Source organism: Melopsittacus undulatus, chromosome 6 (assembly GCF_012275295.1).
Source record: "Melopsittacus undulatus isolate bMelUnd1 chromosome 6, bMelUnd1.mat.Z, whole genome shotgun sequence".
Classification (NCBI taxonomy): domain Eukaryota; kingdom Metazoa; phylum Chordata; class Aves; order Psittaciformes; family Psittaculidae; genus Melopsittacus; species Melopsittacus undulatus.
In genome coordinates this window covers 63,596,019-63,621,065 of record NC_047532.1, presented here as the reverse complement: position 1 = coordinate 63,621,065, position 25,047 = coordinate 63,596,019, and the positions used below count along the sequence as shown (strand labels likewise).

General features: G+C 41.9%; 1 protein-coding gene across 3 annotated transcripts; it reads right to left on the bottom strand.

Moving 5' to 3' along the window:
• Positions 1-949: 949 nt before the first annotated feature.
• DPH5 (diphthamide biosynthesis 5) lies at positions 950-23,565 on the bottom strand. Of its 3 annotated transcripts, none has more exons than XM_031042249.2 (7): positions 23,449-23,565; positions 18,930-19,054; positions 15,343-15,451; positions 5,497-5,617; positions 3,260-3,299; positions 2,116-2,219; positions 950-1,245 (listed from the first exon to the last, which is right to left on the bottom strand). In XM_031042249.2, exons 1-7 carry the CDS (start codon positions 23,482-23,484, stop codon positions 1,022-1,024), a joined length of 759 nt encoding a protein of 252 aa, XP_030898109.2. In that variant the 5' UTR covers positions 23,485-23,565; the 3' UTR covers positions 950-1,021. The 3 variants fall into 3 exon arrangements, with proteins under 3 accessions (XP_030898109.2, XP_005141519.2, XP_030898110.2); XM_005141462.3 differs by lacking the exon at positions 23,449-23,565 and adding an exon at positions 23,112-23,311; XM_031042250.2 differs by lacking the exon at positions 23,449-23,565 and adding an exon at positions 20,454-20,673.
• Between the last annotated feature and the right edge of the window lie 1,482 nt (positions 23,566-25,047).

Here is a 25,047-nt window from a genome sequence, read left to right as displayed (position 1 = left end):
AATGACAAGACAAGGCAGCTCACTGTAATTCTGAGGACTTATGTGCAGTTTTCTCCTGTGATGCTCTTGTTAGTAGCTTGGCCATGACTTGTCCCAAGTGCAGTACTAGCAATTGTAATGTAATCTTTTGTATTTGAGTCCAGTCTAGGCAAAATGTTCAATATCTTACATTGCCGAAGAGCTCTGGGATCCAATTTCTTTCCAATAAACCTTCAGTTTCAAAAGAAAAGCACTCATAGAGGTCTGCTTTGTTCTGTACGTACTGTGAAGAGCAGCTGAAAGGCCAACCAACAGCAGGCTGATCTGAAAAAGAATTCTTGCAGTCTGTTTTCTGACTGTGTGAGTCCAGAACTCCATAAATGGTACCATGAACACAGCAAGAAATTCACTTCTGTTTTAAGTTGCAGCCTTCTCAAATAAGAAATTCTGTGCGGCTTCTCCCTGTTTCACCAACATCCAAAGGGTGAATTCTCTTTTTTCTTGGTTTAGACATGAAGAACATTCTCACCTGTCTCTACTCACTATCCCAAGTGTAAAAGTGAGTACAGCCCTAACAGGTTTTGCACACTAATGGTTTCTGTTGGTGGGAGAACTACTGAGTTTCTGCAAAACTGAAAGCAAGCACCCGGAATGCACTTGCACCAGTATATGCAGTAGGCTTGGTGAAAGCACCACCGCAAAAGTGATGCCAGACAGATACCTGCTACTCTCCAGTTCTCTGCTTGCACTTCTTACCCTGGTCATCAGCCTCAGACTGATGCAAATGTCAATGAACTGCACTGGACAAAAATGAACTGCACTGGACAAAATGGTTTTAAGGTGTCAATGTGTTAGAAGCTGATAGCAGCAGGTGCAACTTGCACTTTGTAGCCTCAGGTAAAGGCACATATATGTTCCTGCAGTGTTGTCTTCTGAAGCAACAATCTAACTGCACTTGGGCAAGCTCTAATTGAGCACAAGGATAACTTTATGCTGTCATGAAATTAAGAAAGGAATAAAAATGTAAATGCCTTGTTTATATTTAAGCGGTCCTTTGACACGCATGCTGTTCAAAACTGGAACCAGCTATAGGAAAAAGCTGAAGCATTTCTAATTCCAGAGGATGCAGAGTGCCTGTAACAATCAAGGAATGCAGTGGACCACCTAGTTCGACTGTGGCCATCTGCTCCAGTGTGCCTGAAGCAATCTTCTGATCCGGAGCACCCACACGTGCGAGGCCAACACAGATTGTGTTTTCAGTGATTGCTGTAAGAAAGAAGATTAAATGCTTCATTTACTGACCAATGGGTCTAACATAAAGGAAAAACTACTTAAAATGCTTAAACCTTAACGCTGCTTTCTTAAACCTCCATTTCATAAATCACCAGAGGGGCCTAGAAAGAAGTTTGTTCTTCAAAGAAAATACAGCTGTATCTTAGGGATGTTAAGCAAGAAGGGGAAGACAGCAGAAGTAGAACAGGAAATTCATTCAGGAATTGTGTTCACTTTGAGGAAACTGCTGTTCCTGATTCATTCTATGCAAAGGACAAAATGAAAGGATTTTCATTTAACAGCATTTGAGGAGTAAACTTCTAAAAGGAGGAACATAGAATTTTTCTGTGACACAACAATCATTTTTACAGCTGCTGTGATTTCACCCTTGGTGTCAATAAACACTGTTCACAGTTTGTGCTTGACCAGTGTTAAGAACTCAAGGTCAGAATCCCAGTTCTGCACTGCAGGGTTAACCTGGGTTCGTGCTGGTGCTCATGTAGCACAGAGTGTGACTGGTCTGAATAAAACGTAGCACTGATTGTTTTTGAAGCTCAACTGCTCTAAAATGCTCAGAATCCTTCTGCAACTCTAACGTATCAAAGAGCTCGTAGTTAAAGATGGGTAGAACCAGGACACGGTCACCAGGCTGAGGCTTGGACTAAACCTCCAGGAGCTTGTTCATCTCTGCTGACCTACACTATGTCCAGACTCTGCCAAATCCACCTCAGGATTTAAGGCGGCCCAATTCTACATGGACCAAGAGCAATGCAAAGAAGAGGAAAGGAGCAGAGTTTGGAGGCTCATCACTAAGTGTGACTTGGAAGGCATAAGTAGCAGGTAGAAACAATGCAGTAGCAGCACCTGATTCTTCTCCTTGGAGCCTCCTGTTTTGAATAATGGCAAGAAGCTGTTTTGCAGCTTGATTCACACTCATGTAGCGTGGTGGCTCATAAATCTTCCTTCCTCTGCAGGGAAAGAAAAGTAGAGCAATTTCACATAAAACCCACTTTATCATCCCCAGTGTTCTTATAGTTTGTTTCAAGAAACCTCTAGACCAGCAAATGAACCTTGCCCAGGCTCTCAGGCTGGGCCTTTCAGACAAGAACCATTTGTAAGGAAGACAGGAGGAGACTTCTGTGCTCTCACACCTATGAAACAGGAGGGCCTCCAGCTGGCAAATGATGTGAGCAAATTCAGCTGCTGGAAGCAATATGCAGGTTTTGCAGCTACTCTTGAAGGATGGGTTAGACTTCCAAGTCAAGGGCAAAGTACTGTTTTTCTGTCAAATGCCCTGTAGATGTTTGTCTGATTACAGACTAGGAATACATTCTTACATGAAATACTGCTTTCTTTGCCAACTGTGGCTTCAGTCAAACAGACTTCATTTTGAAACTGCAGAATAAACAAACCTCAATGATACTGTGAGACTTCACAGATGTTAATTTAGAGCAGAGTTACAGCATGTGCATAAAGTAACCGTTTGTATTCGCCACTGTCGAAACAGAAGATTACAGAGAGGTGATTAAGATGTGGCAAGAGCTCTCTTCAACACAGTTACATGAACTTGAGAGCATTTTCTATATATTGCTTATTTAGCTGTTTAAAAAAGGTGGTATGTATTCAATGCCTCACACTGTTTCTAGCAAGTGTAAAGAAGAATGAATTCCAAACAGTGTTTCAGCTATTCACCTATTTGAGGATGGGACAGAACAGTGAAATAACACTTCATTTGCCTGTTCTGACTTCATGTTTGTCACAGAAGTAGCTCAAAAGATAATGCTTTGCTGCAGTTTCATACAGTTACTGTAAATAAAGCCAGGTCCTATTGCACTGAGCAGAAAAGTTCCACTCCTTGTAAGAAACAAAAGACCGTGGCCACTGGGAAGGATAACAGTAGCACAGGTAAGTGCAGTATTGGACAAAGAACCTCTGTTCCTTTATAAATACACTGTTTTCTATACATCTTACAAATGTGTTTCTATACATTTTCAGAAAGGTGACTCACTTCATTAGATTCTCCAGAGACTGCTCCTTCACTTTAATATCTGTAGAACAAAACAGGTGTTAAAACACAGGTCCCTTACAAACTCCCCACTTAGTTTTTCTGTGTTGGTAAAGCTTAATTAAATGAGCAGATACTATAAATTTTATAACAGCATTTTAGTTATTACAGGAGCAAAGACTATGACTTAAACATTCTGCTCTTTCAGATGTTAATTAATCACAAAGAATTCAGATTTTATGCATGTAATTTTTCCCCAAAATAGGGCAAGTTTAACAGATCTCACAGCAACACAGATGAATACAAATACTTCTAAGTATTTAAATAGCAGGCTACAGGATAGTAAAATGGTGAAGCACACCATGGTACTGGAGCTACTTGTAAATGCTGAGTACATTGTGATCACAAAAGGTAGAACAGGATGACTGATCAACAGCAATTACATCAGTGCCATGCAGGAACCTGACTTTCATTAGCACTTCCTGTCCCCCTGAACACTCAGAACAAGCTTCTGTTACTGGAAAAAAAGAAGGATTTGGGCAAAAATAAAACAGAGAAAGGGACAGGTTAGACTCTGCACATCTGCACCTGTATGAAACTCTGACCACAGCCTGTCCAAGACACAATCAAACATCTATATTCAAAAGACTACCACAGTAAAAGCTGAATACATTTTTCACCTTGATTTTAAAGAAAAGTATTGCTTAAGTTATACAATCAACTCCTAACTCACAGGGATGCTGAAAAAAGGGGGGTAAAAACAGTTTACCAAATTGTTTATATGACTGTCAAGTCACTTAGAATTCCAAAGCTTATCAGCACTTCCCTTTTTATGCGCTTCTCTAGTATAGTTGGACAAGTAATAAATACATGGGTCCGAATGACCAAGTAGTGTTAAAGGAACAATTCATTTGCAAATTGGTAGTTTTCAGGTATGACCTACAATCAGATGCAGGTACCATAACTGTCAATGACATGGGACATGGGTTATAATGCAATTTTATCAGTTCAACTTTTACTCTCCCACTACTGTATAAAAAAAGATACAGAGGGACATCATAGAAATGATTATATCAAATATCTACAGAATACTTTGGTTTACCATATTATAGTTGTTAAGAGTCCTTGTTTAAACACCAGTCATCCAAAAAGTCATTTGTGAAGACAAAAGTCATCATTCTTAAAAAAAAATTGCCAGAATTCCGATTTTTCGTCAATTTTGAAAATAACAAACTTTGAAGGCATTGGGAAATCTGGTATGCAGTGATGCTTACACACGGGTTTTCTGCTCAGGATCCTCCAGTTACTACAGACTGTTTTTACTTAAAATACTAATTTATTTAGCACTGAGAGATCCCACCTGTGTCTAAAAGATGCTACAAAAGGTATAGAATTGTACATAGATAAATATGCAAGTGTCTTGTAGTTTATAGGCAGGCAGTTCCATGATCAGTGTTCAAGGCCAGGTTGGACAGAGCCTTAGGCAACATGGTCTAGTGTGAGGTGGCCCTGCCCATGGCAGGAGTTTGGAACTGGATGACCTGAAGGTCCTTTCCAACCCAAACCAGTCTGGGATTCCATGATCTTTCAGGAGCTGCTCAGATTTGCAGAGTTATTCAGAAAGTGGCTTTGAGCTGAGGACTGCTGGGCAGGCAAAGATCAGGCAGCACCATGGAAGAGCCTGGTGCCAGTGGTCACTATTCAGTTCCAGCTCCATGACTGGCAAGGATACTTTACAGCACTGAAACTTCTCATGTGACAATCACCTTTCCCAAAACATCCTTAGATAAAAGAATTCAGGAAAAAGACTATCACCTTACACAACACCAATGTGGCTAAATGTATAGTTTCGCTCCCCAGAAAGTCATGTGCTGAGCTCTAACCTAATGAAGTCAATAAGAGACAGCTACTAGTCACTGCAATCTGACTTGGATCCTGAGCTAGATCTAGCTTAATCTCATTTTTAGAGCAAATCTGGGTCTCCTGCTCCTATGTGACTTCTAAAAAGGCTTTGTTTCTTAGGGATTTTTTTACATGGAATTAACAAATTCCCAACCACTGCAGCATGAACAATGGCTGAACTAAGGATACACACACCAATGTTCCAAGTTTTGGTGTATTTTCAAACATACATGTTAGCTGAGATTTGTTTAATCCCAGACTTCATCCTATGCCTATCACTTCTGTCTCTGGATGCTGTGGAAGATGGTAGCTAAGGAACCCTTGGAGCTGCTGCTTACCAAGTAAGCACAAGGTGTGCATTCCATTCTGTCTGTTCTTCTCAATCTTGTCAAAAAAGCTTTCTGGCTTCCATGTATCTGTCCAGAAAACTATGGAAACAGTCTCTCCAAAACTGTACAACTGCAAAACAAAGCAAAAGCAGTAACACACAGAGTAAGAGCATGCAATAAAATGAGATAAAAACCATGAACAACTGTTGACACTGGAAAGGCCTGAACCTAGTTAAGAGTTTCATAGCACAGCACTCTTCTGCTCAGGCTTGCCCTTTCACAGACACACAGCAAAACATAGCACTAAAAACAGTGCACCTTTGGAAAAAGTTGCCTATCTCTTGGCTAGTTTTAGTGCATTCCTTTGCATTCCCTCCTTTCTTTGTAACAACATCTGTAATTAGTGAACTGGGTTTTCTTCTTCCTAACAGAGACGTGCTGTTGTTCTTTTACTCTCCAAACAGTAAAGCATGTTAAAGAACAGCTAATGAACCACATGTAAAGTTGTTACCTATCTCTGCCTTCACCTTTCCAATATGTGTGAACTTTCCATTTACCTTCTATTCTTTGTTCATTCTGAAGTCCTCCTAAAGGCAAAAGCTTTGTAAGATTAGCACCAAAATTCTTATCATTTATCTTTGGCTAAGGCTAGATAACTTCTAATAATGCCACAATACTGAGATCCTACTGATACAGTTGTATTAAACCAGCCCTTTCCTGCCAATGAAAGCTGTATCATGCAAAAGAAGTTGTGGTCTGAAGAGAGAGGGGATATGGAGATCTGAAGACAGGGATAGATTATGCATGAAATAGAGGTACAATGTTTTTCATGCACATAAGGTAAGAAGGATATTGCTAGCAGATTCTGTGGCAAACATACTGATTTTATTCTCAGTCTTAACACTATTTATTTCTGTAAATCCCTAACCTCAGTGAAAACATCTGAAGCAACAGTCTTGCCGATCATTTTCAGTGATGCAGAAGCCAGTGTCATGTAACCTAAGGCAGCATTTGGCTTGGAAGCTTCTGTAACCAACTTGAAAAAGGGCAAAACCATGCATCAGTTTTGGTGAATTCAGCTCTGGAACAGGGCAAGCCCAGACTTCTTGTACAGCTGGCCAGTATTCTGTCTGCTCAAGCAATGGTCTCACCTCCCCACTTGCTCTGTAAACCAGGCAGGAAAAACTGCTCCTCCTAGCCTGCTACAGGAGACACCGTGTGTGTCCTGAGCAGAAAGAGGACCCTGTGCAGAAGCTGCTCTGGCAGCTCTGTCCCATCTGGGAGTTCCTCTTTACACACTTTCCTGCAGTATTAGGTTGTGGTTTTAACTCTTTCATGCTGGTAGAGCAGAATTCAAATCAAAGCAGAAACATGTTTGTTTTCAAGGGCTTTTCAAAAAAGCTCAAATTTGAACCATTCATGCTGATAGAAGCAGTGTTTATTCAGAGGTTCCTAGAATATTACTGAAAACATTTCCTCTTTTAAACATTTCATTCTAGCACAAGGACAAGAACACACAGTGTACATTTCACAACCTAAAGGTTCTTCCAGTAAACTAAATTGAGGTTGGACAAAATAAATTGTTCCCTATGTAACCTGTTAACTATTTCAAGGCTGCGTCTAAAAGAATAACCAAGCTATGTTCTGCCTGTTTTTCAGATGGCTACCTAGAACTCTTCCCATTTTGTTCCACAGCTGAAGAAAAAACTATTTAACACCTTCATTGTTAACACCTAACAACTATTTAACACCTTCACCCCTTCATTGTTACAGCACCTGGGTGAAAGCAGTTTTATCTCACTGGCAGTATACCTGCAGTAACCAACAAGTGCTGAAATGTCCAGTGGTTGGTACTACCACCTGAAAGCCACCTCAGTACTCTCCCCAAAGCAGCAGCCCTCATCCAGTACAGAAAGTGGCCTCAATTAAACTTAATCTTACCCAAGTCCCTTTGGCATTTTGTTAACCTGAAGGAGGGCGACTTCCACCTCTGGCTTTTAGCAAAGAAAAGGATGTGCAGAAACAGGTAAAATGTTGTTATCTGGTAAGCAGTTTGTTAGGAATCAGATCTTTTCAAGTGTTCTTCCACATATTAAAAACAAGTTGTGCATTCAGCTTTATATCCTCCAGCACTTGTTCTCATTTTTTTCTCTTTTCCATTGATCATTACAGAGTTTCTCCATCATCTTTGCCAACAAGAAGTTATCCTTTCTATACAAGCACTGCCAGTCAGATTCACTGAATCTGTCCTTTGTTCACCAGGTTTTGCACTAAAAATGAAGTCTGAATGTCGAAAAGAATAAACCATTTCTGTCAGAATTTACCTGCCCATTCAGTAGAAATAATTTCAAAATAGCTTCATGAAGTATTGAGATCACAGAAAACTAAGTACAGTCTCACACCAATACACCTGTTTTCTGAGCACCTGGACAGCACAGGCACAGAACTACACCGACAACAGGGAACAGGACATGCTTATTAAACTAGAAATGCCTTTCCAACTTACACTAACTTAACTTCTAAAGATTAGATTTCCTAGCATTATTGCACACATATTTTTACTTTAAATTAAAGAGAGAAAGACACTTCTTTGAACTTTCTAGTTCACCAGTGATCTACGAATGTTGTGGAAGTAAAGCAATAAAAGGATACCCCTGTTGTGCTTGACTACCTGTAACCAGTCACTTTACAAGCACTCCTACAAACACAAACAAGTATTTCTTTCTCATCCAGCATCTGACCTCTGCAGACACGTGGCATTTATGGAAACTAAGGCACTGCTCCCCCACCAGAGCAAGCCTGCATTAAAGAAGCAACACGTAACTGTATGAGAATTTGCATTTTGAACTCTCTCCCTGTACCTCATGCAGATTCACTTTGTTGTTCACAGTTTCCTGTGCTGTGTTCTAATTTCTACCTGTTGAAATCTAGTATGAAGTGTATCAGACTTTCAAGAAAAGCCTTGCTGTAGAGAAAGAAGTGAGTACCCAAAACTCCACTATAAGGATTCAGCAGTCACAGGGGACAGCAGGTCTAGTAGAACCAGAATCCACTGAAAACGGATTCTTTCCATCAACCATAAGACTCAATAGGGCCCCAAAATTAAAGAAATTATGCTTGTCAATGGACTAAAATAGTGACAATTTGTTAGCCAAGGTGTATTACAGCACACTGAGGATTAACTTCATGATCTCAGATTAATAAGTGAAGAGCTCTGTGTATTTTCAGTGAAAGGATTGTGCTGTATGGTTGCTGGCAGAGCTTTAAAGAGAGGCGACAGCAAATGCAGTTTCTGTGGGCTGTACTCTGCATGAAGCAGCTGGGCTTTAGGAGTGGACAAGATGTGCTCTGTACAAGCTAAAACATCTCAAGCATCACACTTGCACTAATCATCACATTTGTTCGAGTGCCTCCATTCTGCTGGGGCACAAAAGAGCTGAATATCAAAGGGGGCTCAGTGAAATGCTTGGGCAGACGTTCAGTGCTCTCAGCTTGGAAACCTCCTTTCCTTCTGCTCAGCGCTCAAAACCTTCACGGAAACATTTCAAAAGGTCATTTTGAAAGACCTCAGTCTTTGGAAATACTCCTCTCTCTCCCCCCTCCCCCCAAGTAGTAATTGGCTTCCACAAAGCTTTGTGCACTTCACTTTTGCAACGCAAGAGTTGAAGGCAGGAAGGGGGCCAGGACTCTCCACTCAGAGGCAATGCTCTGCCTGCTCACCAAATACTACAGAAAGCTGTTCTTCGACTCACACTTTCATCACCTCTGAACATTCTCTAACATCCTGTTCTATTTACACACATACTATGAAAGTCTGACAGATTTTTGTCCTGAGAGGCCTGTTTTCAGTTCAGTTCAGTTTCATATTCTACTTGTTTATATACACAGAATCAACTGAGAGGCCAGAATCATCTATGAAAGAGAAGCCTGCATACAAGTGAAATTTCACTTAAACTACTCAACAAATTTGTTAATGGCCAAGTCTGAATGACAACAGACACCTGAAGCTGCCCAGATCAACAGTTTTCACTTAAAATAGCGACTTAGCCACTTCTTTTGTGGCTAATCACCACAAAAATATAGGCTGTGAAAAGAAGGAACAAGCTGAGACTAAATAGGGAAATTAAAAAAGGAAGATCTCCCATCCCCTCTAGAAAGTACTAAAACAAGCAGCAGAGAAGATGCAAGATAGTAGTAAAAGGGTCAGTAAGGCAACAGCTGCAGAAAAACCAAGAAGTAAACATTTCAAAACACAGACATTTATTTTTACAGCATCTTTCCCAGAATTATTGCTGTATCACTGCAACAGTGACAAAGCAGTTCTTCACTTCCAAGCTTACCGCCTTTCCTAACATTTCAAACTGCTTCAGAACTAGATATATGTCAGAGGAAGAAAGTAAGAAAGAGTCTTGTTGTGACACTTTGTGGACCTGGCACCTGCATACACATGCAATACCTGTAAACCCTGCAGACTGAGCCCTTCCTTGGCTGCTGTGTTGAGATGGTCTCAGGTTACGCTGCAGACAGGTCTCACTGCAGACAGGTCTCACAGGACTGCACAGCCTGACCACATCCCACTGACAGACACCACCAGGTTTTTTTCCCCTGAGCCTGCTTCTCAATGGAATTTGGAGACCAGACAGCACCCTGCATTATCCCAGGTTGCTTCCTGATCAATCTCAATGCACATACACAGAAAAGCTAAGACATGTCGTGTTTATCCTCGTCGTTTTTACATGATGCTGTGCAACATCTATCTGCATAAAAAGGAACCTAATAAGCCAGATTTTTCCCCTTGCCTTCTGTAACCAGTTAACAACTCTCCAGATCATATACATCAGATTAAAGTGCTCCTATTGTTTTTATATTATATATTGTTGATAGAGAACAGCTTAGGAAGTTGGACAATCATCAACAAAGAAGTACCAAGAATCAGTCAAGCTTCATTTTCACTTGTAATTGGTCATATGAAACAACCACAAGCTTCGCTCTAGCCCTTTACCACTATCTCACTTAGAACCACAAACCTTTAGCAACTTTTAATGCCTCTCATGAGAACCTTCACATGAATTTCAAAGTCTTTACTATTCACGCACAAGGGGCTCTGATTCGTTTTTGTACTGCAAGCCAACAGGTTGGCTCAGCTGTCCAAAAACCTCTAGTCCCCTTAGCACATGCCAGAGAGAAAGGAACTGTGAAGAGAAGAATGTCTCACTGAGGGAAGCCCACTCCACATGATTGCAGTCTTCAGGAGGCAGCTGAGACAAATCACATAAAAGCAGCTGAAGGAAAGAACCCATTTTTCTCTTGGCTGCCTCCTGTATCAACACTTAGGAAACAGCCACTCCACAAGTAGAACAAAATTCAGCTGTCAAAGACTCACAAACTCCAAACAAAGTTGAAGAGGACAGGATTTTCCCTCCAAGGTAATGTCACCTTATCTTTAATATCCTCCAAAGACTCTTCTCAGCAATGTCAAACAATGATTCCTTCCCACTCTGGTCACTTGGATTACTAATCTGAAAGAGTTCTCTAAATGGAGAAAAAGAATTATTCTGATCAAATGAATATTTCTGGGTCAAAATGGCACTGAGTTGTTCAGTAATTTTGAGTAATGAAGTAGTGTGACCACTACTGACTTAACCTTTAAATGGCTTGAGAAACAAGTTCTAAAAGGCTCAGAAGCTGGTAGTAAGTGAGAAAACCAACCAATGATGGGAAACAGTTTGTTTTAACTGTCGCTGAATAAAAACCATCTTGCACAGAGCCCCTCCCATCACAACAAAGAGTATTTTTGAAGATGAGGGCAGAGAGGGTGGAACTCAAAGGTTCCGCTCCTTCAGCTACTACAGGTTTTCTATTTGACTGTGAGCTCAGCGAGTAATGATAACATCCTTCAATTTCCTAATCTGTAAGTAACAGTTTTCTACTTGCTGCTGCAAAGGTACTTACCTGTTCAGTAAACACTCAAAACCCCCACAGTGAGCACTGCTTTCATATTTCAGTGATCAGCTAGTAGTGAAAAGACAAAACTATTTCATAACTGTAAATTTTATGTGAATGAGCTGGTCTCCAAACACAAAAAAATCGAGCCGAGTTACTGATAGACACAAGGGGATATGCAGATGTTTGTTCTGAAGCTATTCAGGTGGAAAGTGGGTATGTTTCAAAAGAGAGGCAGGTCTCTGCCATGACATGGGGTAGCTACCCTACCAAAATAGAAAATAAATGCTTTTAAAACTAGCAACACCACTCCCCCAGAAATGAGTGGCTCCTATGTGGCTCCAATCCTATGGCTTGCCTTTAGCTTTGCGCTTTTGTTCTCAATCATTTTTTTTACAGTAATGCTATTATCTCAAGCCATTTTGAGTTGTGTTGTTCACACAGGTCAGTGAGATGCAGTCCTTCTCACATGTTTGACCACCCATACAGCTTCCTCAAAGATGCATTACCAGAACTGGGTCAGAGAGAATTCAGTCCTGAGAGCACCACTCTGGTGACCTTCCCAAAGTAACCCAGATTAGGAAGGATGGAAGAAGGTGTAAATTTGAGATTCTGAGTTTCCTGCCTCTTTATTTTAGGGCTAAAAGCCTCAGCGATCAGCCCTATTCTGAAGGACTGAGTGTGGGTACAGATAAAGCCGTGGAAGTAGGGCTGGGCTCTCCCTATATTCTCAGCTTGCAATGCTGAATCCCAGTTGAATAGCAATGTCTTGTTCACAAGGTAGCTGAGCAGTGATAGTAGCTGTAGTTAACTGTAGTAAACTATAGTTTACTATAATAAAATACTAAGCTTTCCAAAGCTCTGGAACCACAGTGCAGCTGCTGGTGAGGAAAGCTGGTCTTGCTAGTTAACACCCACTAGAAGTGCTCTTTGAGAATGTCTGTCCTCTCTCCTCGACTTCCATGGCAGTATGCACAAACTGCATGAAGCTCTTCACTGGTGGCTGTTCCCTATTACAACAGGAGTCAGAGTGATCAACATACCTACAACTCAGATACCAAACAAGAGACATGAACCTGCAGAGAACATGTTAAGAGGTGCTCATGCACTGGCACTTTTCCTGGCTTCTCCTCCCATTCCAGCCGTATTAATTTAATTTTGAGGGCAATTATGTTCTTCAGCCTGACACAGTGAAGTACAACAAGAACAGCCTAAAAGAAAGAGCCACAGCAAGTCATAGAGCCTTATGCCCAGTCAGACTAATACTTTGCTAAGTTATACTACCCTCTGCTTTCAATAACTACAGCTCATGGTATCAACCTGTGAGAGCTTCCTAGAAGAGTTTAATTTTCAAAGCTAAAAGAAAAACACTTGCTCTTTGTACTAATACACTCTTCACTGTGCAGCCTTCCAAGCTGAGTCTGTCAAACAGGCAAGACAGTAAAAAAAATATTTGAAAACAGATTTTCATCCTTTTTTACAATTTGACAAGAAATAGATCTAGGAAGGTGACAAACCATCACTAACAACTCCAGTGTAACTCACTGCTGTTCAGGAAAACTGCACAACTACCAGAAAGTTACTGGCTGCACAGAAACGTTGATCTGATGACAAGAGACATGTTCTTTTGTGAACAGACTGGGCACTGGGCTGTAGCTGCATTTTACTGAGGCCTAATCAGCAGCTACAGCTCACTACACACGTGGCTTTCACAACAACGTATAAAGGTGTTTCCTGTTTTTCTCCAGTAAGAAAGAAAGAGGTTTTGTATTACAATCAGATTAACACAAGAAAAAAAGCCCAGCCTTTTCTGTGGTGAAGCAAAAGAGGAATCCCTGCTATACTTGACAGCAAGTTTGAAATTTAAACAACAGCAGCTCCAAAACTAAACTGATGTCAGGGACAGCCATGAATGTAAAGTCTGCTGAAAGAACTTATGAACTTTCCGCACAGCTCTAATTAAATCACAGGCTGCTTTTTAATAAGAGACCCCTCACTTGCTGTTTATGCCTGTAAGGAGCAATGAAGAGTTAAATATCCAGTTGGTTACAGTCTGTCCGGTAACACAATATGATCAGCATTTCCTAAAATACTTCATATAACAACAGGAATGTTGACTTATGGGAAGGCAGCACCTCCCAAGCCAGAATGGAAAAGGGGACCAATGCCAGAGTGAATAACATCACGTTTCCCTCACGGACTGTTCTCTTCAGCATGGGACAAGGAAATAGTAAGCTAATCTCCAAAACTGCATATGTGACAAACCTTATAGACTGTTTGCAATATATTCCCAGCTAGTTTTTTGCTCTTTTTTGTTTTCAGTTCACCTCAGTGTTCTGTACTCCTCTTTCCTACACGTAGCTGGAGTTGTGGGGGAAGCAGATTTTCAGAAACCCTAGTCACCTGTTCTCATTGGGAATACAAGCCTTATGCCTTCCTTCCTAAGAAAATAAAAGAACAGTAAAATGATAGCAGGTAGTAGAAACTACTTGCCAGCAGCTTGACTGCACAAGCAAACTTTGCACCACCTTGAAGCTAAAAGTGGAAAGGGTAAGCCCCAGCCATATTACCTACCCCAGTAAGTGCAGTCATGTAGCAGCTGCCATCTGTCTGCTGTACATGTAGACTTTAGACACCAAGGAGCCTGTTTCCTTCCTAAAAGATAATTTTACCCAAGTCTTACAGCAAAAGGCAGGTATCACTAAACAAGTGCTCACAGAAAGAATGATAAATAATGTGAAACCTGTGCTGCATTCCCTTCAGCATTAGCACTCACAGCTCAGAAGAGGTGTCAACACAGTGTTGCTGCACTGCCAGATCACACAGGGCTCTCCCATTTCTAAACCATTCAAATGTGAACAAAGACAAAGATAATACTCAACTTACTGCAACAGACTTTCTGCTGCTGGGCAGCACTGAGATAAGGAGATTGTCACTGTAAACTTGAAAGTGTCGGTTGTTTGTTGAAATTAAAGAGAATGGTATTCTTTTACATTAAGATAGGAAGGAATATTTCCTCCTTCAGTGATGAAAACTTATTATTCAAAGCCTCAGCTCTTGTCTGTGGTACAACCACATTCCTGTGCTTACCTTCAGTTTTGATGAAGCAGGAGCTTGGTTTAGTGGTTCCCATATACAGGGAATCATTCTGAACCTTGAGAGGACAGGTTCTATGTTAAAATAATGAATGAAAACAAAAGGGAGAAGCTTCAAATAATTTATAAGTTATGATACATACACTGTCATAATGTTTTTCATGCAGGAAGATGAATAATGGACCTATATATGTGTAAAAGAAAATAGTTTGAAGTATTTTCTTGGGGAACATCAGATCTTTTCTACTTTGGCCATTCAAGAAGCACAAAACCTATCACTTACTCTTCTAGTACTTGGGTAGGCAAACCTCTCCTCTCTGAACAGATGGGCATAAAAGTGAGGACAGGTCAACCTTGGAAAGAATTCATCATATAGAAGATTTTGGAATCAGTTATGGTCTGAGTTGAGCATACAGACAGGCTTGTGCATATATTCCTTTCATGACAAGACCAGTGTGTCTCTCAACAGGATAACAACCTAGTTTAAAACTAAACTCATTAGGTGACCATCAATAGTAGAAGGAAACCAACAAGAGCAAAGCTTTATCTGCAAAATAATTTAGATATCAAAGAGGGAAATCAGAGAGCAGAGCAGAATAGAAGTGTTAATATTCATTTACACATGCGCTCATCAAAAGGGACTTCTGCTGATGTGCAGCCCACTGAAAAGGAAGTGTTAACAAATTCCGACAACAGAAGTGTACCGTTCATACAGATCTTCAAGCTTCAGATTGCAACATGCATTGACACAGCAGTAGAAGAGCTCACCAGTTTTCAGTTTAGCACTTGTGGAATAGCATATCTGTAAAAATGTTACCTGTAAACCACAGCAGCCCACTGCACTCATTATTGAAGCATTATGAATGACCTTGTATGGAATCCCCAGTTTTACTGCACGTAGTACTAAATCACTGTGTGTCGTGGCCCTGTGTTAGGAAAATGAAGGAGTTAAAGATTGAAAAGATGAAGTGATCAAGTGTTACTAGTATTACAGTTTGTTTTGAAAGTAAAATTAAACCCTTCACAACCAGGGCAATGCAGAGGTGCCAAAAGGGCAACAATAACATGACTAATTGTAATTGGAAAGTAAAAACTCCAGTAAGGCTTCCATATGTCATCTCCCCTAGCTGAAAATACAGGTGTCCTCAATATGTTATGGTTCTTTGCAGATTTCTGGCATCATTAAAACTCTTAACACCAACACAATTGTTACTTTTTAAAGTAGCTTTGGCAAGCACTTGAAAAGTTCCATTTACACTTTGTCTTCTGCAGGTGTCTGCTGGACATCTGTTGAACTGTAAAGGTCAACTCTATCTGGCATAGGATTCAGCACAATTCCAGTATTTCTTTACTTGGGATAGAGCCAGGCCTTCTCCCATGTGCACCAGTGCATGTCAACTCTTGGGATTCTGTGATTCTGTGAAAGCAACACACTCAAGCAGAGCTTTGAAGTGACGTAAACTGCACACAGTACTTAGACATCCTTAGAATAAATTGACTTTTATGACATTTAAGCTAAATTACTCAAATTACAGATGCCCAAGTTTGAGTACTCAAGTTTTTCTGTAACAATTAGGAAACTTCTAACTAAGCTTAGAACTGAGCTAAATTGGGCTTCGGGTCTAATGCCTAATAAACACCTTGCAGTGACTGCTGCAAGAATTCCTGGGCTTGTAGTTAACGCAATTGGGATTAGAGTCCTTCTAAGATGGTAAATATTAATTCAGCACATCTTTGAACTGCAAGGGTGTTTACTTATGTATCTTGCTTGAATGTATGCTTACATACATGCTAGGCACTCCATTTTCCCTGTGATATATGGAAATGCACTTGGCTAAATTTATCAAACCTAAAAGTGACCTTAGCCATCTCATTGCTAGGATGTACTACAGACTTCTGTGTGGCCATTAAAAAGAAGGAAGCAAAGAAAGAAATCAGAATAAATAAATAGGAAGACTGCTTTCACCCTGGCCTCATTCAGTTACCCTGACAGAATTCTCCTGATTTTTAGTCTGATAAATTTTGACACCGCATGTCTGACTACCAATAAGATTAGGTGCTTCAGACTGGCACACAAATGTGGCAGCAGCTAGAAGGCTGTAAAGATCAATTATAGAATCATAGAATGGTTTGGGTTGGAAGGGATCTTAGAGCTCATCCAGTTCCAACCTCTGCCATGGGCAGGGACACCTTCCACTAGACCAGGTTGCTTCAAGCCCCTTTCAACTGGCCTTGAAATCACTTAAACCAGAATTTCACTGAAGGAAAAACTGAAAGAATCTGAATTTGGGAAACTGGAGACTGTGATACACACAGGCTTCCAGGCACAGAAGAATGCATTAAAGTGATCTAAAACTACTAAACAAACTGACTGAGTTCCTGATTTCCAGAAACAAACTTAGTTTAGGAATGCCTGCTCTGAGAGAAGAGGGGACTAGTTTTAGAGTCTTGTATTATTCCCTTCACACAGACAGGACAAGGAGCACTGAAGGATTTTGTGGTTATGCTAATACTGACCAAGGGATCAGCTGGCTTTATTCACTAAAATTTGCTCCAGCCAGTATATTCTCCCAATAGATCTGTCCATAATGATGGCAGCTGAAAGCAGCAGTGCCCTTGTGAGCACTTGGCTAGTACCAGCAAAGGCTTCAAGGAGTCAGCTCTCTGTATCCAGAGCTTTACTAGGATTTTCTGTCACCAATACAGACTTTAAGTGTTACGGATAGTAATAATATGAATGTCAGCACTAGGCTAGATGAAGGTGCACTATGCTGCTAAACTAGTCAGGTTTCTGCTAGCACATCCACAACTGTTACCACATACACAGTGTGAACAACAGTAAGAACAATGGCAGGGGTATAGCTTGTTTTACCACTTGACCTACTGACCACCAAAACCTGAGCTTTCCTAAGATTAAACACTCTTCTGACCTGCAAACTCTTCTGACCTGCAAACATACTTGAAACTCTACGATCAGCTGCTGTCACATGGCTTCTATCCTCCTCCCATGTGGCTTCTCTTAGGACAGAAACATTCAGTACTTTTTCCTAGTAACCTCATGAACCCCTAAATCCTTAGGGCTCTGTGAGGGCACAGGAGTTCCAGCTGCAATATTAAGAACATAAACATTTAGACAGAAGCAACTAATTTAAAAAAGGGTAGTTTTCCACAATGATGTAGTGTATTAGTCAGAATTGAAGGATTTTGACACTGAAACAATGATATGAGGCAGATCAAGATACTGCTTACAAGTAACCATTTAATTTCAGTGCATGTGGGTTGCTTTTTTCATCTTGTGTACTTCTATCAGTCACTGGATCAGAATACAAGGGTACAGATAATGTGGCTCTACACCTTATGCGAATCCTAGTTTTCATGTTAACATGTGTTGAAAATATAATTAATATTCCTGAAATACAGCATCATTCGCCCGTAAGTACTAGTTTAATATCAAGGTCAGGTTGGATGAAGCCTTGGATGACCTGGTTTAGTGTGAGATATCCCTGCCCATGGCAGAGGGGCTGGAACTGGATGATCTTATTCTATTCTATTCCATTCCATATTCTCTTGTCGATTCCCTTCAACCTGTATTTACATAAATTACCTGCTTTTTGACAGATGTGCACACTGCTCTTCTTTTTCATAAACTCTATTTTTTCACTCACAAATGGGCTGCTCAGTGACTTGATTTTTCTTGTGCCCCTTAACACTGTGGTATAAATCTTGAATCACCAGCTGGAGACTAAAAGCTCTTCTGTATAGCCTGACATTTATAGATTGATGATGCCTGACTGCAAAGACAGAAGGAGATCCTTCTGGTGATAGAACACGACTCTACTTTTCAGCAGGAATAAAAAGTGGAAACAAAAGGCTTAATAAACCAAAGGGAGAAGACACATTGTACAACCTAAATGATTTTAAAAACTAGCATATATCAAAGCAGATGCACTGTACAACCAACAATCAGTATTCATTCTAAAGCAACTGTGCGTGAAAGCCACATTTATAAGTACAAAGAGCAACTAAAAGAATACTCTCTCAAAACAGAGCATATTTCTTCTTTATGTGATATCCTAGAATTTCTTGTGTTAGTAGATAAATCAAGCAACAAAAATATTCTCTATAGAAGCCAGCATGAAGAATGAAATAAGTGACTGCTGAAGGAAAGTATCATACATCCTGGAGGGTCCCCATTCCTATCCATAAGGAATATCTGGGCAAGGAAACTCCAAAGCAATATAAAGTGTACACAATTGCATGTATATTTTTAATGCAATAAAACATGCTTCTGGTCTGAAAATCAGCTTCTTCATGAACAATTACAGTTATGCAGTATGGCTCCTTCCTATTGAAAAAAGAGAATGACCAAGCTACAGGAATATTTCAAATGTTGCTTTGCCTTACCCAAAAGGATCACCAACTACAAGAAATGCGACATCACAAACATCAGCATCTTTTAAAATGTTATCTGCTTCTTGTTCCACTGTTTCTCGGTCAGCCAAAATCAATTCTTTTCCATAAAACTCTTCCTATAAATTGAAATAAGAAACAGCAAAATTAGACACTTAGGAACACAGCCAATAGACAATGAAAAGGCCAACTTTATTATTCTCCCCAGCAGTCTAACCCATGTCTTAGGAGAAACCTTCCTCCCCTTGCAAGAACACCTGAGCTTCCCATAAAGTAGATCCAAAACTGCCCAAAATTTGTCATGCTTGTTATTCTGATACTGACTTGGGGTTTTATGCCTTTTGTGTCAGTTGAGGAGCTGCTCCAAATGTAGCTCAATGACATCTTCATACCAAATGTACCTGGGTGGACTCAATTTAACTGGTCATCCTACTGTGAGGCATCCCATCACATGACTGAGTCTAAGTGCTTAGGTAACACTGACATCAAACCAGAGGCAAATACAACATTAGGTATACCACAACATAGGTGGTTTTGATTATCCCTAGTACATTGTAGATAACCACATCTAAGGAGTGATTTCATATTAGTTCTTCATCTTCAGTTCTCTGGAAGAAATACTTCACTATATAAGTAAACATGTATTTGATCACATCCTTTGCTTTTCTTCAGCAGCTCAGTAATTATTGTCTTTTTGTATGTCTTTAATGCCTTTATTTCCAGAATCAACCTCACATGTGTAATAAAACCTCACTTAATTCTAGAACATGTTACCTGAACATATATGTCTTTAAGTTATGTACCACTATACATTTCACATGCTCTTTACATTATTAGATAAAGGTTTGCCCCAGGGTACAGACCAAAAAAAGGTGGTTTTGCTCTAAATAGCATTCAGAAAACTTGAGTGGTATTACAAATATTAACAAATTGATAAAGTCTCCTGTGACTTCAGCGATAGGTTCATCTTTGCTCGCAAAGAATAATGAATTGACAAGAGAACCATCATAACTGTAGAGAAGCAGAGCACTGCTTCCATGAAAAAATTCATCCTGTACCGAGTACTAGACATGGGACTGTTACTGGGTTTGGTTCCCCTTTCTAAAGATTACTTCCTTACCATTTTTGCATAAGTTTCTCTACCTGTGTCAAAAATGGAATCGATTTACATGCTTTGAGACTGCTCTACAATGCAAATCAAAGCACATTCATTACAGAGTACATAAAAAGCACTCTCCGTACAAAAAAATAAGATGCAGACCCACTGGGAAGTCACAGGCTCCGAACAGTTCTTCCACCAAACTGAGATCTCATTTAGATGGTCAACATCAAGCAGCCTTTAATATATGTTTCAGGCCCACGAGATAAACTAGGCAAGTCATGTCACTAGAATTTTGAGATCTGGTTTTAAAAGCATTGACACAGGAAGATTTCTAGAAAATCCCTGCAGAAAAGAATCTGTTCTTTATCTCTTGAGAGCTTTCCCATAACCTTTCATGGTGCTTAAGAGAGGCTGACCTTCAGATTACTAAATAAAACATCCAGCATTGTCACTCGTATGGAAACTGGGCTTCGTAGTTAATTCCTACATTCCTTCTTGGGCAGCTTCAGGTTAAGATGGCATCTTTTACTTTGTTTTTATTGATTACTTTTCCCAATTACCTCATCTTTGGGACTTCAAGATTTCCAAAAGACCTAATAAAAACAAACCAAACAACCCCCCCCAAAATAAGTACACCAAAAATACCCAGCATTTTTCTATTATTTAATGTTTTATTTTCAGCTGCCTAGGAATCCATTTTTTAATGGCAGATGCAGATTTTGCAAAATAAAAATATCCTAATGCAATTTTCCAACTATCCAACAACAGGAAAACAAAAACATTTTGTTTTGAATGAATTAATTTCAATTCAGATTGCTTCAGCGTACTGAAAAAAAAACCCAAACCCAAGCCTGAAACAGGGAGTAATCTTCATTTCAAAATACAGCAGATAGGCCAGAGATGGCCACAAATGTTCTAGGCTAGGTTTCTGTCTGAAAACCACATTATGCTGACTACAAGTACAAGCTAAATTCTCACATGCCATATGCACATACACATACATGGGCAGAGAAGTGATTCAGAGCAGCCCTGTGAAGAAGGACTTGAGGGTGTTTGTTGATGGGAAACTGAACAGGAGCTGCTTCAGTGTGCGCTTGAGCCCAGAAACCACCCGTGTGCTGGGCTGCATCAACAGGAGCATGAACAGCAGGTTGAAGGAAGTGATCCTGCCCCTCTACTCTGCTCTCGTGAGATTCCACTTGGAGTATTGTGTGCAGTTCTGGTGTCCTCAACATGAGAAGGACATGGAGCTGTGGAGCAAGTCCAGAGGAGGCCACGAGGATGATCAGGGGCTGAAGCACCTCCTGTATGAAGACAGGCTGAGAACACTGGGGCTGTTCAGCCTGGAGAAGGCTGCATGGAGACCTCATAGCAGCTTCCAGTGTCTGAAGGGGACTATGAGGATGCTGGAGAGGGACTCCTCATCAGGGACTGTAGTGACAGGACAAGGGGTGATGGGTTCACACTGAAACAGGGGAAGTTCAGGTTAGATCTAAGGCAGAAGCTCTTCCCTGTGAGGCGCTGGCACAGGGTGCCCAGAGAAGCTGTAGCTGCCACATCCCTGGCAGTGTTCAAGCCCAGGTGGGAAGGGGCTTGGAGCAACATGGTCTAGCATGAGGCAGCTCCAGGGTCAGTGTTCAAGGCCAGGTTGGACAGAGCCTTAGGCAACCTGCTCTGGTGTGAGGTTTCCCTGCCTATGGCAGGGGGCTGGAACTGGATGATCTCAAGATCCTTTCCAACCCAAACCATTGTGTGATTCTATGATTCTGCTACGGCTATACAGCATCCAAGACCCAGGCAGCATCTCTGTATAGCACTACACAGCTTTTGGAGGCAAGACCTGTGTTCTGTGGGTAGACAAGCTCTTTTTTTGGGGTATTATTTCAACATTAAACTGTACCTTTCTGCTCCCAGCGAAGGCATCAGAGTTGTAATTTGTACATGTTTACTACTGGTTTCTTTCAAAAGGTGTGTTTGCTAATAAAAATTTTATCTCCATGCTGTTTAACAGCACATCTCTGACTGAACTGTGTGAGTTCTCTAAGTCTCAAAATAGTGAGACAGCTTGGCCCACCAGGAAATACGGGCATGTGAGGCAGTCAAATTATTGTGCCCAGCAGGCACACCATACTGCCTCAGGCTGAATCAAGATATTCAAGGCTCCAAAACATGTATTTTTCTGATATGTCTTTTGATTTGTTTGTTTTTAAACAGATCAGACCTTTTTCTAACCAAGTTCACTCAGACCTCCATATATTGTTAGAATTTGAGATCAAAACTAATGTTAATACCTGTAGGAAGGAAAATTTTCTTTCTATTCCTGTCTTCTCAGAAGGTAGCAAAACAATTTCTCCTATAAAAACAGACTCACAAAATCACTAGGGTTAGAAGGGCCATCTAGAGACCCCTCAGTCCAACTCCCTGCCAAGGCAGGGCCACACAGAGCAGGGCACATAGGAACGTGCCCATGGTGGGTTTGGGATGGCTCCAGAGAGGGAGACTCCACAACCCAATGGGCAGCCTGTGCCAGGGCTCTGACACTCTCAATATAAAGAAGCTCTTCCTCATGTTTGTGTTTCAGTTTATTGCTCTTTGTCCTGCCACCGGGCACCACTGGAAAGAGTCTGGCCCCATCTTCCTGGCACCTGCCTTTAAGCTATTGATCTGCATTAATGAGATCCCCTCTCAAGCTGCACTTCTCCAGAAGAAAAAGGCCCAGCTCGTGCAAACTCTTCTTGTAAGAATGATGCTCCACACCCCTGGGCATTCTCGTGGCCTCTGCTGGACCCTCTCCAGTAGGTCCTTGTCTCTTATACTGCGAAGACCAGCACTGGACACAGTGCTTCAGATGTAGCCTCACCAGGGTCAGCAGAGGGGGGGGGGGGCTGCCTCCCTGACCTTCTGCCACACTCCTCTCGATGCACCTCAGGATACTACTGGCAGCACATGAAGGTCACATACATACCTTTTTGGAGCTCACACACTACCAGTTTCTCCTGCTGACATTACTGACCTACCACCCTCCCTGTCAGGAGAGGCGTTAGGCCCTGCGGGCCAGCAGCAGCCAGACCTACCAGTGCTTCCTTGCCCACCGTGAGGATGGATGTGTAGGCCTCCAGGTACACCCTGTGGCACTGCCTCACCGCCTCCAGCCCCTTCACCGTGATGTCCTTGGCATCTCCCAAGCCCAGCCCGATCAGGTACAGCATACTTCGGGAAGTCGCGACAGCCGCCAGGCCCAGGTTCGCTGTCAGCCCCGAACCCGTCACCGAAATCCCACCTGCCTCCCGCCCGCCGCCAGAAGCCACGCTCCCGTTACGCTTTGCGATACTTTGCGACGCTGTGCGGCCGCAAGGGTTGCTGGGAGTTGTAGTCATCGCGGCGGGGAAGCATGGCCGCGGCGGAGCTGACCTGTCCCGTGCTGCCGCTCGCCAGCGCCTGCAGCATCCCGGTGCTGGGGTTCGGTAAGTGCCTCGTTGTGAGATAGTGCGGTCACAGCGAGGCCTTGCCCCATCCGGCTCGTCCGGGCTTGACGCGAGGAGTCTGGACTGGAAACCCGAGTTGAGGCAAGCCTTGCGCCCCTTCTGGGAGAATCCCTGTGTTCCTGCTTAGTGGGACCTTCTGGGGCGTCTCCTGCTGCCCTGCAGCAAGACAAGGTGGAGAACGGGTGTTTTTCCGTGGAGGAGTACAAATCATAGAATCACAGAATCATAAAATGAAGTAGATTGGAAAAGATCACGAATCCAGCCGTTCCCCAGTACTGCCAAGGCCACCAATAACCCTGAGGTTAACCCTGTCACTGAGGCCTCGTGTCCACGGTGTGTGAACACTTGCAGGGACGGTGACTGCATCCCTGCCCTGGGCAGCCTGAGCCCCCTCTGGGGAATTGTTCCTCAGCTCCATCCAAACCTCCCCTGGTGCAGCTTGAGGCTGTTTCCTCTTGTCTCATCCCTTGTTCCTTGGGAGCAGAGCCCAGCCCCCTCCTGGCTCCATCCTCCTGTCAGGCAGTTGTAGGGAGCAATAAGGTCCCCCCTGAGCCTTCTCCAGATTGAACCCCCCAGTTCCCTCAGCTGTTCCCATCACACTTGTACTCCAGGCCCTGCATCAGCTCCATTGCCCTTTTTTGGCCCTGCTCCAGCACCTCACTGTCTCTCTTGCAGCAAGGGGCCCAGAGCTGAACACAGGATTCTGGGTGCGGCCTCACCTTCCACTTCCCCCAAGGTGTTGCTTTGTGGTTTGGGTTTTTTTCTCACCAGGCTTGGTAGCAGACTTTTCTTCAAAGCAGACTTTCAAGCTGTGATTCGTCTTCCTGGAATGTTTTCTCTTTTTGGCCAGCTGCATCTGCTGTAGTTATAAGCCTGTGTAGGAATCTCAGCCTTGGGAGAGTGAGAAGGTGTCTTGTAGTTGTGTATGTTGAATTCAAATGCTGTTAAACCCTGGCAGAATCTTGGGTGAGGGAGAGGGAGGTGGTTTGCTTTTTTCTTTTGAAAGCCGTATTTTAGAATCATAGAATAGTTAGAGTTGGAAAACACCTTGAGATCATCCAGTTCCAACCCCCCTGCCATGGGCAGGGACACCTCACACTAAACCAGGTCATCCAAGGCTTCATCCAACCTGGTCTTGAACACTGCCAGGGATGGAGCATTCACAACCTCCCTGGGCAACCCATTCCAGTACCTCACCACCCTCACAGTAAAGAACTTCTTCCTTATATCCAATCTAAACCTCCCCTGTTTTAAGTTTTAACCCGTTATCCCTTGTCCTATTACAACAGTCCCTAATGAAGAGTCCCTCACCAGCATCCTTATTGGCCCCCTTCAGATACTGGAAGGCTGCTATGAGGTCTCCACGCACTGAAGTTTAACAAACACAGGGTTTTGGCTGTTGCTTATACAAATATGTATGACTTTTAGGAGGAAAAAAATCTCCCTGAAAATACAAAAAGTGCGAGGGGCATTAATTTTGTTATAATTCCCATTTAATTTTATTATCAACTGGGCAGTGGGAAGT

What these genes read in the sequence shown, in the direction of transcription:
- DPH5 (XM_005141462.3), bottom strand. Translation starts at nt 23,246, where the DNA reads ATGCTGTACCTGATCGGGCTGGGCTTGGGAGATGCCAAGGACATCACG. An exon ending in TGGGCTGCTGTGGTTTACAG is followed by an intron (nt 5,618 to 15,342) that starts GTAACATTTTTA and finishes TTTGTTTTGCAG; the next exon opens with TTGTACAGTTTTGGAGAGAC. An exon ending in GCTCCAAGGAGAAGAATCAG is followed by an intron (nt 1,246 to 2,115) that starts GTGCTGCTACTG and finishes TCTTTCTTACAG; the next exon opens with CAATCACTGAAAACACAATC.